This window comes from Bacillus rossius, assembly GCF_032445375.1.
Source record: "Bacillus rossius redtenbacheri isolate Brsri chromosome 9 unlocalized genomic scaffold, Brsri_v3 Brsri_v3_scf9_2, whole genome shotgun sequence".
NCBI lineage: Eukaryota > Metazoa > Arthropoda > Insecta > Phasmatodea > Bacillidae > Bacillus > Bacillus rossius.
The window spans coordinates 25,911,243-25,930,214 of record NW_026962013.1 but is presented as its reverse complement, the minus strand read 5'-3'; the positions used below and the strand labels follow the sequence as shown (position 1 = coordinate 25,930,214).

The following is an 18,972-nucleotide window of genomic DNA, read 5'->3' as shown; positions in this document are numbered from 1 at the left end:
AGTGACGCACAAGGTTTTCGGCAGTAAATGTTTTGTATGTTACTGAATCTGGTTGACTCTACCGCTGAACTATTTTAAATATTCATTGAGACGGAGATGCAGACCATTTGCGTTTTCGCTGGGCACAATTCTGATTGGCTGATTCCGTTAAACACTCCGACAGGTCAAACAATCAACATGCTAATGACGGTTTCAGTGTCATCCAAACCCTGCAGCATTGTTTACTTTTTTTTTTTTACAGCCAGTGGGCGATGGCTCATAATAGCGTAATGAAAAGTCACAACGCTTAGAAGTGGGATGCTCGATGTTGGAGAGGGGAAGGGGAAGTATATAGAGGCCTACTCCTCGTTCTTATGGTACGTTTTTCAAGGAGCGTTTCTTGCGATCATCGCCTGTGATGTGTTTTCCCAAAAGCGTCTTTTCGCACGCGTTTTTCGGCAAAATGTTTGCAGAGTTGTGCAAGGGTGGTTTGTTTGAGTTTGCTGTGCGTTTTAAGGTAGCCTGAAATGAGTTTGAGTAAGAGAAAGAAGGCGTTAATTAAGTACCTCTTGGTTGAGGAAATGTTTGATGAAGAATTGCTTCAATCCTGTGCAAAACCAAGATTTGAGAAACATCCGTTATTTAAAGCTAGAAATGAAGAGGGATTCTTTCAGACATTGATAGCAAATCATCTTCGTATAGACAAGAAATTTTCTGAATTTTTCAGGGTTTCAATATCCCAGTTCGATAAAAGATGACATCCAGAAGCTAGCTTGCAACGTAAGTCAATACCCTGTCACACCTAATGAGAAACTTGCCATCACACTAAGGTAAGAAAAAAATATCACTGAACAGTTGATTGGAAAAAAACATCTGTGACTTCCTAGGAATATTGTAATGAAATAAAAACATTTCTGCTAAAATTCTTTCCGAACCTTAATTGTAATGTGGATTAATTTCACAAATAAATCACCTTAATATTAAATAAGTCTATTGAAATGTTTGAGATTTTTTCCAGTCTTCTGTGTTAAAGTTATTCAAAAGTAATTTATTGAGGATAAATGAATTATACAAATCAAATCATTTTTTAAAATAATCTAAAATACTCACTAAAGGAGATGAAAAAGTAATACTAAATATCCATTCAATGGACTAATTGAAAACATTCGTTACAAAAAAGCTAATTATTATTAATGTTCTGGAAAGGCGGCTGGTATTCTGTATCATGAGAACCAGAAGTTGAAACATTTGCAGGTTTGTCGGCAGGTTGCGGTGAATAAATCAGTAATGTAGTAAAACCACAGTCAACAGACAAAGAATAAATATGAGTTTGATTCTTCTCCATTGGATAAGGAGATGGTAAAAAAGTTTCATAGGAATTGCTGCGTGAAGACGTAGCATGAGAAGAAATAGAAAATGGAGGATCATTTGCTGGTGATGGAGCCATTCCTGAAGATAAATTCCACATCTGCATTTCAAGTTCACTAACTATGTTTCATGTTTAGAGCTTTGCACGCTGTTGTAAGTCTGGCCGCAATTTTTTCACTGACTTTGCAATGCTTTTGAAAAATAAGTCGATGTCATCGTCTTCATCATCTTTAAGCAAGTTTTTGATCAAGGCATTTCTCTCTTCTGTTCTTTTTTCCATGCTTACCAAAATTTTATCTCTATAGTTTGTTTTCTTAGGGATGATTGTTGGTTTATCGTATGTAATCTTGGTTTCCTGTTGATTGGGAACTTGGAAAGGAACTGAGTCTTCTATCGAACGAATTTCCGAGGTTTGGATCGTGGTGTCCATGTCATCAGCTTTTTCAGTGACATTGTCAACATTGTTGTAACTTATGTTCGAGAAACTCCTGCAGTCAAAAATAAATTGTTACAGAATTTTTGGGACAATAATTGTACTCTTACGAAGGTTTGACAACGAAATGAGGAGAGAAATGTTAATTTCAGTAAGTTAAATGTGAAGAAAAATAGTAAGAATGTTAAAAACAAATTAGTATTATCGTTTTGTTTGATAAAAGTATTTGCGTTTTAATTATTTTCCAAAGAATACTAAAATAAACTTGCCCAGCGACAGAAGCAAGCTCGCGATCGACGCTAGTGACTGGCGATCAACGCTCGTGGCAACTCAAACGTATGTAAACACCATCTGACCAGTTGCTCGCGGTGATCGCTGAGCGATGATCGCTGAGCGATCATCGCTAGAGACGTTCCTTGCAAAACGTACCTTTAAGCAAGCATTGGGAAGCAAAAAGCTGCACTTCAATGAAATTCAATTACAGTTGTGAAAATTTATACAGCCATTTACAACAGTGTTAGTGTGTTTTTTTATCACTTGTTTCGAATACGAGTGCTTGCGTACTCTACAAATTTTCTGTACATTTATTTGTTAAGTTTCACTTCTAACGCATGTGGTGGCCACTCATTTTTAATTCTTGTTTGATGCGGCCAAATTTTGCAAATATGTCTGAAGAAATGAACAAGAGCTTAACTTCTCGTTTACATAGGCGTCATTATAAACGATGAGAGGTGATGAGATGAAGATGGAGCATTGATGGAATGAAGATGGGAGAGGGGGCTGTAGTACTCCAAGAAAACCCACCGAATCATGGCTATGTCCACTATGTTCTTTACCGGGAATTTAACCAGGATCAATGGGTTTGGATATGAAAACTTAACTACCGTGACCTTTTGTGCAAAGAGATCCTGACAGCAGAATAAAACTACAAACACCTACAAATTTTGGAGATATTGGAGCCATTCGTATGGCTTCTCAGTTAAAGGAGTATTAGGCCTCACTATATAGCAATTTAAATTTTTTTGATCCCCCATGCAATGAAGCTCGCGTGTTATTTTTTTTGGCGCAACAAGGCATAGTACTTGGCTTTACGTACTTGTTGACGCCAACACTTGTGTACTGTTGAGAATAAGAATGTTGTAGTCGCCTGTGTGAAATAATCATTTACTTCCTCACGGTGCTTACAAACTAGAGACTGTTAGTAATATATGGTTGCAAAAACATATAGAAGGTCTGGGAGATATGATTTATGTATTTATGGGATAAACAGTTAAAAATTGGATTTATAGCCAAAAATTAAAAAAAAAATAAATTGGCGGGCCTAATTTTTCTTAATGGATAGCCAGTAACAAAAGAACAAATCAGATCAATGTAACTCACTGAACACTCATCACAAAGTCAACACGTAATGAACAAACAATTTTGGCTACTGTGTGTAGATGAGTTCAGTTTAATACAAAGGTTTTTTGGATTTGCGGAATTACACAATATTTAGAACTTATGACGCCTTATATCTTATTGGCAGTGAGATAGTTAGAAAAGGAAACACATTACAATTGACATCAGGGATACTGGGGAGAATACCTGTCATAGTAAGAAGTCAATCCCCAGAAATTGCCCGGAGTGTTTTTGGGAAACTATGGAAATCCAAAATCATAATATCCGGTATTGTGAAGCACCTCCAGAGTCCTCATACAACGAACCCTTAAAAATGTCGCTGACATTTCTACAGGACAATGCCTGTGCCAGATATTGTATAAATGTGCACCACATTTCCGAGGCCAGAATTAGGATGGTGGTGGTGGTGATGATGATCTTGATTACTTTTGCGTGACTACAAGTTTGTCGTCCCCACGCAGCCGCATGGTTGTTAAAGCTAATTTGACAATTTTGTGTGACAGTTTTATTGACGTCGACAAATTAGTGACAGATGTAAACACAAATTTACACCCATGACTTATCTGGGACTCGAACCCAGAACCCCTCGCACCATAAGTTAGTGTACATCCAACTACACTACGGAGGTCTGCACCACTAGACTGAATGAACGGTTGATCACCATCAGATTAATTGTTATACTCAATAAGCAAGAAATACTTCCGGCTGACATCGTAGGCAATATAGTCGGGAATGCCTCAGCTTAGTAATTTTGTATGTCTTTATATGCACTCAAAACACATCTTCACTTGTTCAAGATGCAATCATTCTTGGGACTCATAGCATTACAACTTAAAACAAGAAAAAAAAAACACTGAAAGAATGAAAGTTCAATCAATGTGCCAAACAAATCAATTTTTTTCCAACAAATATTTTGTTTTAGTGCAAATTATGTTTAAAAGTTATTTTAATGAAATAACTTTCTATTTGTTTGTCAGAACAAAATCATTTGGATTGTTTTCATTACTTTATGCCAGTTGTCATTATTTTTAGTTCTTTCATTTATATATATATTTGTTTGGCACTATATTAAAAATTTCTTTTTGTTGATTCAAATAAGTTTAAGGATCAGAAATATCGTAGCATACTCACAGAAAATCTACAGAAATTCTTAATTATTTGCAGTTGACGTAAATAGCGTGTAACTTATTTAAAAAGCATTATGTTACAAAATTATTTTAACTAAATAACTTTATATTTGGGTGCTAGAACCAAATCAGTTTGATTGTTCTACATTACATTAAGCCATTTGTCATTAGTTTTAGTTCTTTAATTTATATATATTCGTTTAGCACTATATTAAAAATTGCTTTTTGTTGGTTCAAAAAAGTGTAAGGTTGAGAAATATCGTAGCATACTCACAGAAAATCGACAGAAATACTTAATTCTTTGCAGTTGACATAAATAGTGTATAACTTATTTAAAAAGCATACTGATCAATTCTACGTCATTAAGTCTTTCCTGAATCATTTATTCATTATATACTGATAAACTGAATTTCGTGAGCACCCATATTATTATTTTTCAGAAACTAGAGAGTGTGAAAATGTCCATTTACCTTCCATTTCTTCTCTCAAAACAACTCCGCAGACACCGTACCAAGAACTTATGAGCAGGAAGAACAACATCTTGAGAAGGCCACAGGAGTGCCCCATGCTGAACACCGGCTTGCTAAGCTGATAGTGGAAGAAACTAACTTACAAACTCAGTGTCTTATCTCTTTCTCAATGCAAGGTTTATGTGGTCACGTTGTTGATTGATGCTGGAGTAACCTGCGGATTAGTGTCTAGTGATAAAGCAATAACGAGATAAATTTTAACATCATAAATGAACAGAATCGTTCAACAATTTAAAGAGGATGGCCATGCTCAAGCTCCAACCTATCCATGATAGAATTTTTCCTTGCCAGCCCAACTCTTCTCCTGAATCATCCTCTTGTGTCCTTTATCTCACTTGCTTCATCCTGTTATTAAAATATTTATATTGCAGGAAATTAAGCTTCCGTGCTAATATTTTTGGTTTGATGTGGCATAGGACTTTACTTTAGCTGCTTATTGAAGCCAACACTTGTGAAATGGTGTGATTATCATGATAGTTGAAGTTTACCCAGTGAAATAATAAGTTATTTCCTCGCGGCACTTAAGGACTAGAGCATGTTGGTAAATATATGTGTTTGCAACAAGGCATAGAAGGTCTTGGAGATATGATTTATGCCTTGACATGCCAAAAATTGGGTTAAATAGTTAAAAATTAGAATTATATCAAAAAGATGGGAAAAATCCAAGGTGGCAGGGTATAATTCCTCTTAATGCCTCGCCTATTGTATACTGCATGACTTTGTGCAGTGCGTTCCCTGTGTCTATGCAGGTTTTACCTTACCCAACTTAACTAGCATAAGTCAAGCACTAAGCCGCTTGGCTAGACCGCCAAATGCCCTGCAGAGCTTCGAGTGTGAACTCGCCATTTACAAACCGCTCAGGAATTCTTGACAGTGCAAGAGTCACTGCACATACCTATACAAACTTAGTTTCGTGGTTAAATGAAATTATTTTTTTTCCAGTGAAAAATTAAAAACTTCAAGCTCAAGATAACACAGTGGTGTCTGTTTATGAAATGCATTTGACAATACGCTGAGGGCAGATGAGTAGTTCTATTTCCATACTTTGTTTTTAAACTGCATTTTTGATCAGTCAAAATGGCTGTAACACGTATTTTAAAAAACATTTTTAGGTATGAAACATCCGGTAGGTACAGATTCAAGTACCTACTCAAGGGACTTGCGTTTCACCTTTATTTTATTTCCCCGCCACAAAGTATAATGATCACCACTCAAATCTCACAATTGCCCTATGCGAGCCAGGCAACAGCCTTGCACTTTGAGGCAATACCCCACTAGAAGCATCAGCGAGGATTGACCTTATCATTACACCTCACTAACACAAATTCACCCCTGACTAGAAGGGCCCTTTAGTTGATAATGGCACCAATCCCCAACTAAAAAACAACCTTCCTGCATGGTTGAAATCCAGTATGATAAGATCCCGTATGATAAGGCGTATAGGCATGACTGGAAACGCACATGAAAGATGCTAAACGTGCAGTCGCTAAGTAGTGGTGTTTTGAACTCGATTAATTATGAACGGTCAACACTGGCCACCAGCGTTAAAATCAAACTCCCTCTCATCTCCTGTAGTAAAACGAGGAGTGGGCTTGCCACTGAAGGAATTCTGACTCAAACTTACCTATGTGTATGCAGAACCACATTACTGTATAGGTAGTATTTCCATAATGGTTTTTGGAAAAGAAAAAAAATTTACTTATGTAGTATTCAATTATTATGCATGTAGAAAAATTCTGTTTCATTCATCAAGAGTCAACGCAAGCAGCACAAATTTGTACACAGCTATAGTGGTTGAAAAAAATAGGTAGGTAGGTATGTATTATTAACTATTGAAAATATATTTACAATTGTTCTGGTAGATCATAAGCTAATAATGGTTTTAATTTTAAATTATTATGAAATCATTTAATATCAAATAATACTTTTAAAGATAAAATTAAAATGCAGTGTATAATAATAAAAATTATTAGTTATAAAACCTCAAAAATGGATGTTTATTCACATCGTGTTTCCGTGGTGTAGTGGTTATCACATCCGCCTAACACGCGGAAGGTCCCCGGTTCGATCCCGGGCGGAAACAGTATTTTTTTAAATTGTTAATTAAAACTCTTTAAATTTTTTATGAGGATTTGTACCAAACGTATTTTACGAACACACACTGCTTGAATGGATTTTAAAAACTTATTATACTTTAATTTAAACCACGAATCTGGGCTATCTTAAAAGTATTTTAGAACATTAGTGTAGCTTTTTGTGTGCAGATATAATATATATTCTTAAAGTATTTTAGAACATTAATAGCTTTTGGTGTGCAGATATATATATGCACATATATATATATATATATACATATACATACACACACACACACATATAATGTTCTAAAATACTTTAAGATAGCCCAGATTCGTGGTTCAAATTAAAGTATAAAAATACTAAAGTTTATATATAGATATATTAACTTATGGATTTTTTCCCCTGCAATATTGTGTTTTGAGCTAAAGGTGACTCCATTTGAAAACAACTCAAATTTGTGAATAGTGTCATATAACAATGATCATTACTGAGACCCCTCTAGAGCGTATGGATGTGTTTCACGTATTATTTATGAGCAGTTTTATTAGAAGGATAAACATTACTAATTATTTTAATTTTAAAAACAGTGGAATTTTGGAATTTTGATTTAATTGTTGACGTTTGTTTCGTGCGTCTGCTGCTTTTGTCGCTGTGACGTCAGCGCAGCAGCGCACCAATAGGCGGCGACTATTCAAAACCAGGAACGTTTTAAATACAAACTAGGTATCTTCTATGTTCAACCGCCATGATGAATAGATGCAGCAAGAGAACCGTTGCTAGAATCGGTGCAAGCTAGTAGGAAAATGTTAGCATCCATCAAATATATGATGATCAGGGAAAACTATAAAGTCATCTCAAGCTAGTTATATAGGGCAGCACCCTACGGTGTTGTGCGTAGGTGTGTTTTTAGGATATTTAAGAACCCTACCGTAAGTCCCTATCCTTCCTATGCATAGGTAGTGTAGTAATGACAGTAAAGTGTCGCCTAGGACGTAATTCAAACCGCAATGTCCAATTGCAACAAACTGAGAATTGTTATATTCCAGACATCACCTTTATTTAACCATCACAATTTATTTAATTCAGTGTGAAATACTTTTATTTCAAAAAATTCACTTAAAGAACAGTGAGGACACTTGCAACTCTGCGGTCCTGTGAGTAGGCTACGAGATTGAGCTTACCACTGAAGTAAACTAGTCGCAGCAATTGAAATCAAAATATTTATTGAACTTTGTGCAGTCATTTAAATTTGGAGTTGACATTAAAAATTAGTGATTGATGTTACGAACATTTGTAGTATAAATGTGTTCAACATCAATCATCATCATCATCAAGCTGTGAAGTAGTACAGTTCTGAAATTTTTTTTCATAAATATTATTTAAATTAAATATAAATTTCGTAGAAGCGGTTGTCAAAAAGACGTCGATAGCCTGAGTGTTTATATTCATGCTTATTCGCCTCTACACAAAGAGTGTAATTGCATGTATTGCCATACATCGATATTTTTATTATTGTGTTTATTTCCCCTTTTTGTACTATCGATTCAGCGTACACTTCATTATTGTTATTTCGAATGATTTGTTACGCACACAATGCATAACTGTAGTAAATGCACAAAGAATCTGTACACGATACACTTAGCACATTGGTAGCAAACAAAATAATTTGATTACACGGTTAAAAATCGCACAGAAAGTTCTTGTGGTGGGTCTTATTTCGACGTGATAGAATTCGTTTGACGTTTATTTTGCACAGCAATGATTGACACATAATTTATCAAGTAAACAAGATCCTTCTTCAGGTATTTCATCAATGTATTTATTAAAAGTAAACAATTATAAAACATAATTCCATCGATATTTATATTGTATAAAGCTGAGAAACTATCGTGCATCGTGGAGCGATAGTGCCACTTACGAAAATCGAACTTTAAATGAGAAAGTCTAGAAGAAATAATTAAAAACTTAAGTTATGATATTATAAAACAGACATTTTCTCGTATTATGAGAACGAGACCATCATCAGTTTTCGATTTGAGAGCATAATTGTAAAATTCAGCTATTGTTCACGTGGACACGTGTGATAGTTTACAAATAATACACAAAAAAAAAAGCTTTTTAACAGTTGGTGCAAAACATTTTAAAATGCAATATCAATTAAATATCACACGTTTACAAAATTGCAACTCTGACGCACAGTGCATCGATATGTTAAAAGTTCAATGTTGGGTATAGACAATGTCTACTACTCAGCTAACGTGCACGGTCTATTTATAAACTCCTAAACAATTCATAACTTTTAATTACCATTTGAACATTTAAACAATTTATTCAATTATTACTTTACACATATAAGTGAAAACGTTTTGTACAAACTTGTAAAATTATTTCATAATAGTTAAATTTAGTTGATAAAAAATTAATTTAAAATTAAAAAATTTCACTCGAGTGTACAAGATGAAAATTAATAATGTCAATAATTACGAAAACGAATCAAACTATTTACTAAAGGTGCTTCCTGTCGAGTGAACAAACTTTAACGCTATCTATCCAAACGGATGAAACTACAATAAACGAGAGTTATCGATTATAATACCACTAACGCGAGACAATCGAATCGATCATTTACATCAACATGACTAGATAAATAATGTCATAAATATTAAATTATCTGGCAGTAACAGTAGACGAACTAAATATTTTAGTCTTCTTATTATAATATTTAGGCTTTTTCAAGAGCTACATATATATTGATTATACATAAATGGAAAACTAATGTCTTCCATAGAATTTTCTGATGTTTACAGCTCTTCATTCGCTTTAGGAAACTGCATATAATTTTTATTATTTTTCAGATATTTACATTAGTTTGAAAATTAGGTGAATTAATAATTTGTTGAGGAAATTAATTGATTTTTACTTTTCATAAAATAAAATTTAATGGAAATATTATTTCCTTACAATACGCACGGAAAAACAGCACTGACATCTATCAGCAAAAATCTGACCTTAATTATCACAACAAAAGACGTTAGCGCTCGTACTAAATAATGATAGAAGCCTTTGTATTGATAGTTAAATTAAGAATAACAGATAGCAGTTTTATCGTAAATAATCTATCCTTCTTGAAATGCGAATAATGCAAGGTTTAAATGTTATCATTTTAATGCGGTATGGATTACAAGTATAATATTGTGTAAATTTTGCTGAAAATCATAGTATGACAACGCTTATTGCATGTCATTTGCTGACATCTATAAAGAGAATTTTCAACTTTTATTTAACAATCCCATTTAATTTTTTGTTCGTTATTTAATTTTCAGTTAGTGCGTATTTTAACCATTTTTATCTTTTACTAACAATAATTAAAAATAAATGTGCAATTAAAATGGTTGTTAGTAAAAATAAAAAAAAAGTGAAAATAAGATTCTCTCATTAAAATAAACCTTCGACATGACGTCTCTTGGTTCAAGGAGTGTATATGCCTAGGTATCTGGAATTTCCACAATTGATGAGAAAAATTAAAATTATATAAAAAATTAGATTATAATATTACGTAAATTTGTTCAAGTTTTAAGTTAGGTAATCTACACATATTCTGTCCGTATTAACAAAAAATTACCGACATAAATTTCCTCATTTTTTAATGTTTCTGAACAGCATCAACTTCAGAATTTTGTTGTTATAAATTTTTTTTTCCTCGGTATTGAGAACACCCCTAGAAAAAAAACTGCAACATATTAAAAATAATAAAATTAGCCGTAAATGTTAAGTTTAATATAGAGCGATGGCTGCTTGTATTTATTTTACCACATGCTGAACGTGCTATCTGCATCCAACCTACCAATACCCAAAGCGAACGCTCAATGTGAAAATTAACTGATGAACATTAACGTGTACACAGGGGCGTAACCAAGGGGGGGGGGGGGGTTAGGGGTTCAAACTCCCCCCTTAGCACAAAATCTTTAATTAATTTCTTATTCATCACTCAAACAAATTTCATATTAAAATTAATAAAATTTTTACCATTACAATATTTAAATTTAAGAACCGAAAACTGCTAAAATAGTACTATTTTACACCTAAAAAACCAAATTATCCCGGGGGAGGATCCCCGGACCCCCCGCTTTAATACATTGGTGAGGGGGGGGGGCATGCTTCTTAACACCCCCCATACACAAATCCTAGCTACGCCACTGCGTGTACACACAGTGGCTGACGCTGGGAAGGAGGGATTTGCCCCCCCCCCCCTTTTTTTTTTTTACTGTGTGAGAAGCCACGTTACCTACAACTTCTACTGTAGGCCCATATGTCAATGTGTTAGTATCACAATTAATGTAAAATTGTTTGAAAACATGTGTCCATTTTACATCCCCCCCCCCCTCCTTTCAAAATAACCCTAGCCATGTGATGTACAAAGTTACAATATCATTCTTGTATTATTACAAACTATTCCTTGGCAACTGATTTCTGTAGGAAACTTTTGTAAATGTACAAATTTATTTTTCCTGTTTAAGAGAATACCATAGGTTTAAATAAGATAGACGGTTCAGTAAAAATGAGAACACCTCCATATTAATAATGCTCAATATAAATAAAATAGTGAAGTTGTTTTACATTTGTATAGCGTTATCCCAGTAGTTACTATTGAGGTGTTTACGATTTATATAACTATATTCCAAAACTTACTTTAGGATTAAGGTTTTTAATGCATTTAAATTATGCCATTACTTTCGTGATTTACATACATATCATTTTGGTATATGGTTTGCAGAAATAAGCATTATTATTTGGGTTGAAACTTATGTAATTCACTATTAATCCTACCATAAAAAAAAACTCTTGCCCTATTATTGCGATACGTAATTTTTTTATTCAATTAAAAATTTAATTTTGTTCTCAAAAATAATTTTTAATTCTAATAACTGCTGGATTTCGCATAAAAATTTTAACGCATTTCAGAGATTTATTTAAAGATATGTGTGTATTGATTGACCTGTCTTCTGGCTTCCATAAATTCTTGTGTTTCTTGGAGGTGTGAATTTTCCATTAAATGGAAGTGTACATACATACCTACCTACCTCATTATTATTTTGCCACATCAATTCTACGATGAATAAAGTCTGCTTTTGGTATCTGGTGAATATGAGGCTAGCCAGAAGTTTTCTAATCGACTCGTTACATGAATTATTTATCTGTTTACTTTGCTTGTACTAAAAATAATAATAAAAAACAACTGTCTATGGTAAAACTTTTGTACGTATAAACTTTAAAAGTTTTGACATAAATCAGTTCGCGAAGAAATCACATTATCGCAACCGTACACAGAAATGCAATGTGCTAGAGCAGAAAGTGAGAGAGAGAGAGAGAGAGAGAGAGAGAGAGAGAGAGAGAGAGAGAGAGAGAGAGAGGCGATAATGTGTAACTAATAAAGAGGGTCTCGATAGAACAAATATAGTTTACTGCTGCTGCTATAATAATCTCGTTTTAGGATAAAGGTGTAGTGATCATGCAACAGTTTCACACGATGCAGAGTTACATACAGGTCTTCGCACGGATCGCTTGCATAATTACTCATCTCCGCCACGCGCAGATAGCAGCAACGCCATTGTTCTTCGGTCGTCAAAAGTCCGGTCTGGTGCTACAGTGCAAGGGGCGGGCGAGGGGTCAGGGGTTGTTCAAACACCATTGTTGCCCTCACAATGGCCATTGTCGAACAAACCGATGCGCCGGGGTGCAGAAGGTTCGGGGGTGAAGCTTCGCACACGTCCGGTTCTCACAGCCACCATGTATGTATGCCCTGTGAGATATTATGTATCTTGTAACATATAGCCTAGTAACTTCGCTCTGTAGGACATTCACGTGATAAAATACCATTATTTAAATTGCTTATAGTAATGCTATTGTACGAGACTTTACTGTAACAAATCTCCAAAAAATTATAAAAAAAATAAAAAAAATAATTTATAGCGCATAAACATTTATTTATAAAGTATTTTTTGAAACAAATTTAACAATACTATCTTTGATAAAAAATTAAAGTATCAGCTAGCACGACTTTATTATTATTATTTTAATTATTGTGTAAAGAGTAACTGGCTTCGGTTTAGCAATTTCACTTTGATTTTTGATTACAAATACAATTTACAAACCAAAGTTTTAAAGTATCACATATTTTGCCCTTATCGAATGAAAATAATTTTAACATATTTTTGCTGGGGCCGAACTTAATAAATTATATATATATATTGTAAAACTTGATGAATATTTAAATTCGTCAACGAAATAAAATACTTAGAAATAAGTAGTTTTTTGACCCACTCCCCCTTATCTATAAGGTCTTAAGTTATCAAAATATTGTATTATCAGAGATTTATTATATGTATGAAAAATTTCAACACATTCGGACGTTCAAATTGGATAAAAATTAAATGGAAACATTTTATTACATTGTCCATTCATACATACAGGTCAAGCTAGTAAAAGCACGGTAAAGAAGTATTTACTGGGTTACTCTTCAAGTATAACATGTGCTTTCGTTCACTGGACCACACATGAAGGTTTTCGGAGACTGTATTATTGCAAGGGGTAAGGAAAACCTGTGTTTGGAATAAGAAAATGATAAAACTTCACTACCATGTACGCTATCGAATTCGTTCTTATTTTTGGTTAACTTTCTAAATATTGTCTAAAGTTAAAATAATTTTTTATCTATCCAACCATCACTGCAAGGGGTGGAAATAACAAAGATTGGTAGTATACTATTAAATCGTTTTAATAATATTGTATAGATCCTAAACCTTATCTAAAACTTTGGCTGAAACAATTATCTTTGAAACGAATTATTACCTTAAACACAGGGGTTGAAATAAAGAAAATTCCAAACTTTCTTAGTATCAAATCCGTTTGAATTTATTTGAAACCATTTTATCATTATCTTAAATCTTGGTGCAAAGCAAATTTTTATACTACCACGATATTAGTGCAATGGATGAAAAATATTTTCCGAAGGTCAATAATATTGAATAATTACCTTAGTTGAGATAATCTGTAATTATTTCTAAGCTATTCTATGCTAGATGAATTTAGTTAAAATAAAAATTAATAATATTTTTTCTGCAAGGAAAATTAGAAAATGTGTAATCGATCATTTTGTAATATTGGAGAACATAAATATGTTATGTACATTAATTTCTTAAAATGTTCCAGAAATTTTATAGAAGTTTCCAAAATATTTCCAGAAGAAATACGTACTTAGAAATCAACCTACGCCTTTAGGCTGTGCCAAAGGGATCCCCCCCCCCCCCCCTTCAGCTAATTGTTGCGCCATATAGGATGGACGCCCAACAAATTGGCTGGAATGTAGTGTTTGCATCGTGGAAACAATTTTTTTTAATGAAACTGACTTTAACGACGGAGATTCTAATATTATGTTTACTAACTATCATCTGACTTATCAAGCACTATTTCAGCAATTATTTTGGGTGGTACAATATGGCGATGTCGAGGATAAAAAAATTACTTCAATTACGTCACAGCATGCCTTCTCCTGACAGTTCCTAACTCCATGTTCAATTCACCTGGTAGGATGTTTCAACTCTCTAGACCAACATTTAATTTAATTTAAAACCTCCCTGATTTGTGACATGTTAAAATAACGACGGTACAACTGAGTACCATATGGTTAACTTGAGACTCAAAACCCAGAACTCCTTGTCCCGAAAACCCACAAGCATCCAACTGCCGTACGGGTGTTGGCCTTATTTTCGTGTTAGGCCTGTTTTTCGGGAATCATAATTGTACAATTTAAAAATCAAACAAACAGGGAAATGTATTTGTATATGGAGAGTGAGAAAGTAACATTTAAGTTTCATTTCAATTTGGCTCATTATTAATTGGTCCCGTTAGAGAGAGATCCAAACAAATTGAAGCCACCATTAGTTTATCATAAACTAGACCAAAAAAAGTTTAAGAAACCTATATACTGTTTTGTTTAAAATCAGTGTAAAGTTCTGTAAATATTTAATTGTTCAGGTTGAGAAAGAAATAACACCAACATAATTTAATTTCTAGCCGTTTGTGTGTGTGTGTGTGTGTGGGGGGGGGGGGGGGGGGGGGGCTGGATATTTAACCACTTTGCATTATTTCCTTTTGGTTAGGTTTTATAGATTAATTTTTTGTAGTATTTAAAGGGGGGAGGGGTTGATTAATCCCCCATTCCCCTGATTATTCTCCTGCTGAACATTGATTACTTATGTGATTTCATTACTGAAAGATATTAATAGAATAAAAAAAGCTCACTATTTCTTTAACTTGTCCAATTTCAATGAATTTCTGATACACAAATAACTTATGAAATACTATTCATTATAAAAAATACAAAGGCTGTGAAAAATAAGCTTTTATTTCTAAAATAGTTTTGAACACATTTTGACAGCATTTACAATTAAAATTACAATCATATTTTAGGTAGCGTTAGGCGTGTTATTGAAAATATTACTGTAAAAGTTAAAACAGTTAAATGTAGTAAAACTTTTGAAATAAGAATAATGAATACACAAAGAAAATCATTAAAAACTTTTAAGTACAGTAAAAAAAAAAAACAGAACCCACAATGCAATGAAAAAATTGTATTTTTGTAACTAAGAAAATGTAGGCGAAGTCAAATATTTAGCAACCTTAGTGCAGAGAATGGTTTAAATAAACTATTGTATCGTTTTAAATATGTAGTCTAGTTTTTTATGCTATATCAAGAGGACGGTTTGAAGATCAATAAAATATTTTCATAGATACTACATTTTTTCATTTGGTCAGACCTGCAGTACAGCAGCAAATCCTATGTTCCGTGAAAAGCTTAACAATTATCCTGCAAAATGAATAATTACAAAGCGAAACGCAGAAGGAAAGTTAAAACAATTATATTCGATGGTAAAAAAGATAAAATATACTTGAGATTAAGCTACAGACGAAGAAATTTCCAACTAATGTATATAGGAAAAGTGTTCATTGTACTTACATGCATGTAGTTAAAATTTTCAAGATAAGCCATTTTCTCTAAAAATATAACACAAATATGTGTACATAAAATTTTCTCGTTATATTTTTATATTTAGAAAGAGTCATAACATAATATTATTGCTTCATTAGTTATATATATTTCTAAATTTATATTATAGTAAAATAAAAGCAACAACAAATACACGTAAATTTGAGTTAAGAATTTGATTCACAACAATTTAAATCGTATTGCTTAAAATTGCATTAACGAGAATATATTTCTATGATTATAATTTTGTATATAATATATATCCATATGTAATATAAGCTATTCTGCAGCAATAGATTCTTCTCAAAAAAACTTAATTATTGACAATATTAGTTTTGTTTTTTATGTACATATTATTTTAAAGTTCATTTGTTTGATTTACGACAGATGACATTTTCACCATCATTTTGAATTAAAGTTCAAACATTTGTTTTTTGAAAAAAAAAATTAGATGACAGATTTGATAAAACATGTTGCGTATTCAAGCACCAGTTCATCGTGTATTATGTTGTACTACATCATGTGAAGTGTAGCATTGTCAGGACTCCTGCTAGCGTCATCGCCGAAACGAAACCTGAAAGAAAAGGAGAAAAATTACTTGAACAGTGTACCACAACACGAAATTGACTTGGATAGATAAGAACCGAAATACGCCACCTTTGTTTCATCATTGTTTTTTTTAGAAATTTTTTTAATTTTAAAAATTTGGTGTCGTTGAAGCATATTATATAACTTAGCGGAATACCTGATACTAATAGTTACCATCTGCTACAAATAGTTACCCCTGTGAAGTCATTGGCGTTTAGTATTAACTAATTTTTGTAATAATACTGTCACTAGACGAAATGTCATTGTCTTTAAAATAAACGAATGCAAATGTTAGTTGTTAAAAATTTTTATGCCATAAATATGGTAAAAACCAATATTGTAACTTTCGGTTCCTGTATTTACCTTCTAAATATTCATAGCGTCCGCGTTCGAAATGAAATTCATTTCAGAAAAAAAAAAAAGAACGAGCACTCATTGATACGGAAACGATCACACTGTTTTTTTTTTACAGAATAAATCGTGTAAAATGACAAATGAGTAAATTTTTACACTTACATGAAAACCAATGTATCACTAAAAAATAACGTTCGCAGTAATACTGGGTTCGGATTATTACGTAGGCATTTATGCTTTGTGTTATCCCAGTACCTCCAATAGGTAAAGTTATTTGTAAACTTTCCCTGAATAGCTTTCCAGTATTAACTGCGCACATTAAAAAACACAATAAAACAAAATGAAATAAAATGGTTGAAGATTTGATTATTTTTTCCATGGTTTTAAAAAAAAAGAATATGCTTTAAATGAAAATATAAAATAATGCGTCAATTTTATTAAGAAATACTCAGTATTATCTGTAAAAACGTATTCCATACATGCAAAAATAACCACAGGCATGTGTTGTATAAAGTTACATTATCTTTATTCCAGTAGGGCTCATTACAAACTATTTGTTGACAACTGGTTTCCAAAGGAATCTTGCGTAAAAGCACAGCATTTTTTTTTTGTGTGAGTTAAGGCGCTCCCGTTTTTATGACTTTTGCACCCGATATAGAGATTGCTCGACGAACACAGCCGGAATGCGCTGCTTGTGGGGTTGGGAGGATGCTTACAGCTAATCGCCTGGACACACACGTGATAGCGAACTCCGCACCAAAGAGGTGGCCTCTGCAGTTTTAGATGCTGTTGGAAACCGGGCGTGGTGACAGCAGCCACTCACCACCAGTGAGCGCTTGCATTTCTGGTTACAAAATTCCAGATCCGGATTAAAATATGAAAGTGGACCTAGCGTTCAGGGGCCCCCCCAAGACTTTTATTTTCAGCCCCAAACAACTCTTCGTCCATACAATCCTCTGTATCCTGTATTCTCTTACGATTATAACGCATGCCCATTGCATACCGCATGACTGTGCCCAGGGTTTTCCCTGTGTCTGTGCAGGTTTTACTTGGGCCCAACTTAACGTAGTTTTACGATAGACTTGAATATAGGGAAGTTAATCATAGCATCAGTCGCTGCAATAGATCGAAATTCCCCGCCAAATCACACAATGCATGCCCATCTCCCTCAGCATGACAGCATGACGGACGCCTCCAACAAAATCAGGGGGTGGCCACGTCCGCATGATAGCATGGTAAGTGTGTGAAGCCATTTTTCCCCCCCTTCAGTTAATTGTTGCGCCATACTGGTTAGACGCCCAAAACACTGAATGAAGTGTGGTTTTTGCAGTGTAGAAACAGTTTTAAATATTTTTTTTTTTATGAAAGTGACTGTTTTTAACCACGGAGATTATAATTCACACTTACTTAACATCATAAAACGTGATCAAGCGCCATTTCCGGAATGTTTTTGGAGCGACAATATGGCGATGTTGAGGTTAAAAAGCAAGATACAGTTGAGAAATAGGTGCCATTGGTATTAGATCGTTATGAGGCCAAGATTTATTTCAGTTACAATCTTTCCTCACGACCCAGAAAAAAAAACTGTACTTTTACAGCATATTTCTTTGGAAACCAGTTGCCAATAACTAGTTTGTAATACCACAAGAAATATATTGTCACTTTGTACAACACACGGCTATGGTAATTTTTACATTTATGAAATACTTTTTTTCTAGATAATACTGAGTATTTATTAAAAAAAATAGATGCATAATTTTATATTTTTATCGATGTTTCAGTCAAGCATATATTTTTTTTAAACCATGAAAAATATCGAAGATTCATTAATTGGACTTTATTTTGTTATATCATGCTTAATATGCCCGCAGTTAATACTAGAAAGCTATTCAGGGCACGATTTACAAATAAATTTAACTGCTAATGGAGGTACTGGTACAACACAAAGTATAAATGCCTGGACTAGAAATCGAACCTAGTATTAATACGAACACTATTTTGTTGTGATAAAGGGGTTTTCATGCAAATGTGCAAATTTAGAAATATCTGTAATTTAACATGAATATTTCT

At 33.4% G+C, this 18,972-nt stretch overlaps 1 protein-coding gene, 1 long non-coding RNA gene and 1 other non-coding gene across 5 annotated transcripts in view; 2 read left to right on the top strand and 1 right to left on the bottom strand.

Annotated features, from left to right (window-relative positions):
- LOC134542840 (apyrase) overlaps nucleotides 1-4,946 on the bottom strand; it is a 40,763-nt gene extending 35,817 nt beyond the window's left edge. Inside the window, exon 1 of one of the 3 annotated variants that reach the window (XM_063387404.1) lies at nucleotides 4,776-4,946. In XM_063387404.1, coding sequence (XP_063243474.1) covers nucleotides 4,776-4,872 — 97 coding nt within the window. In that variant the 5' untranslated portion in view covers nucleotides 4,873-4,946. The remainder of the gene's footprint in view (nucleotides 1-4,775) is intronic. The other 2 variants (XM_063387405.1, XM_063387406.1) reach the window with 2 other exon arrangements.
- Nucleotides 4,947-6,845: 1,899 nt separating this feature from the next.
- Nucleotides 6,846-6,918, top strand: Trnav-aac (transfer RNA valine (anticodon AAC)). The gene has a single exon. It is a non-coding gene; the product is annotated as a tRNA-Val (tRNA).
- Nucleotides 6,919-7,749: 831 nt separating this feature from the next.
- The window catches only part of LOC134542859 (uncharacterized), a 413,602-nt gene continuing 402,379 nt past the window's right edge, over nucleotides 7,750-18,972 (top strand). Inside the window, exon 1 of the long non-coding RNA XR_010076861.1 lies at nucleotides 7,750-7,843. This is a non-coding gene — a long non-coding RNA (uncharacterized LOC134542859). The remainder of the gene's footprint in view (nucleotides 7,844-18,972) is intronic.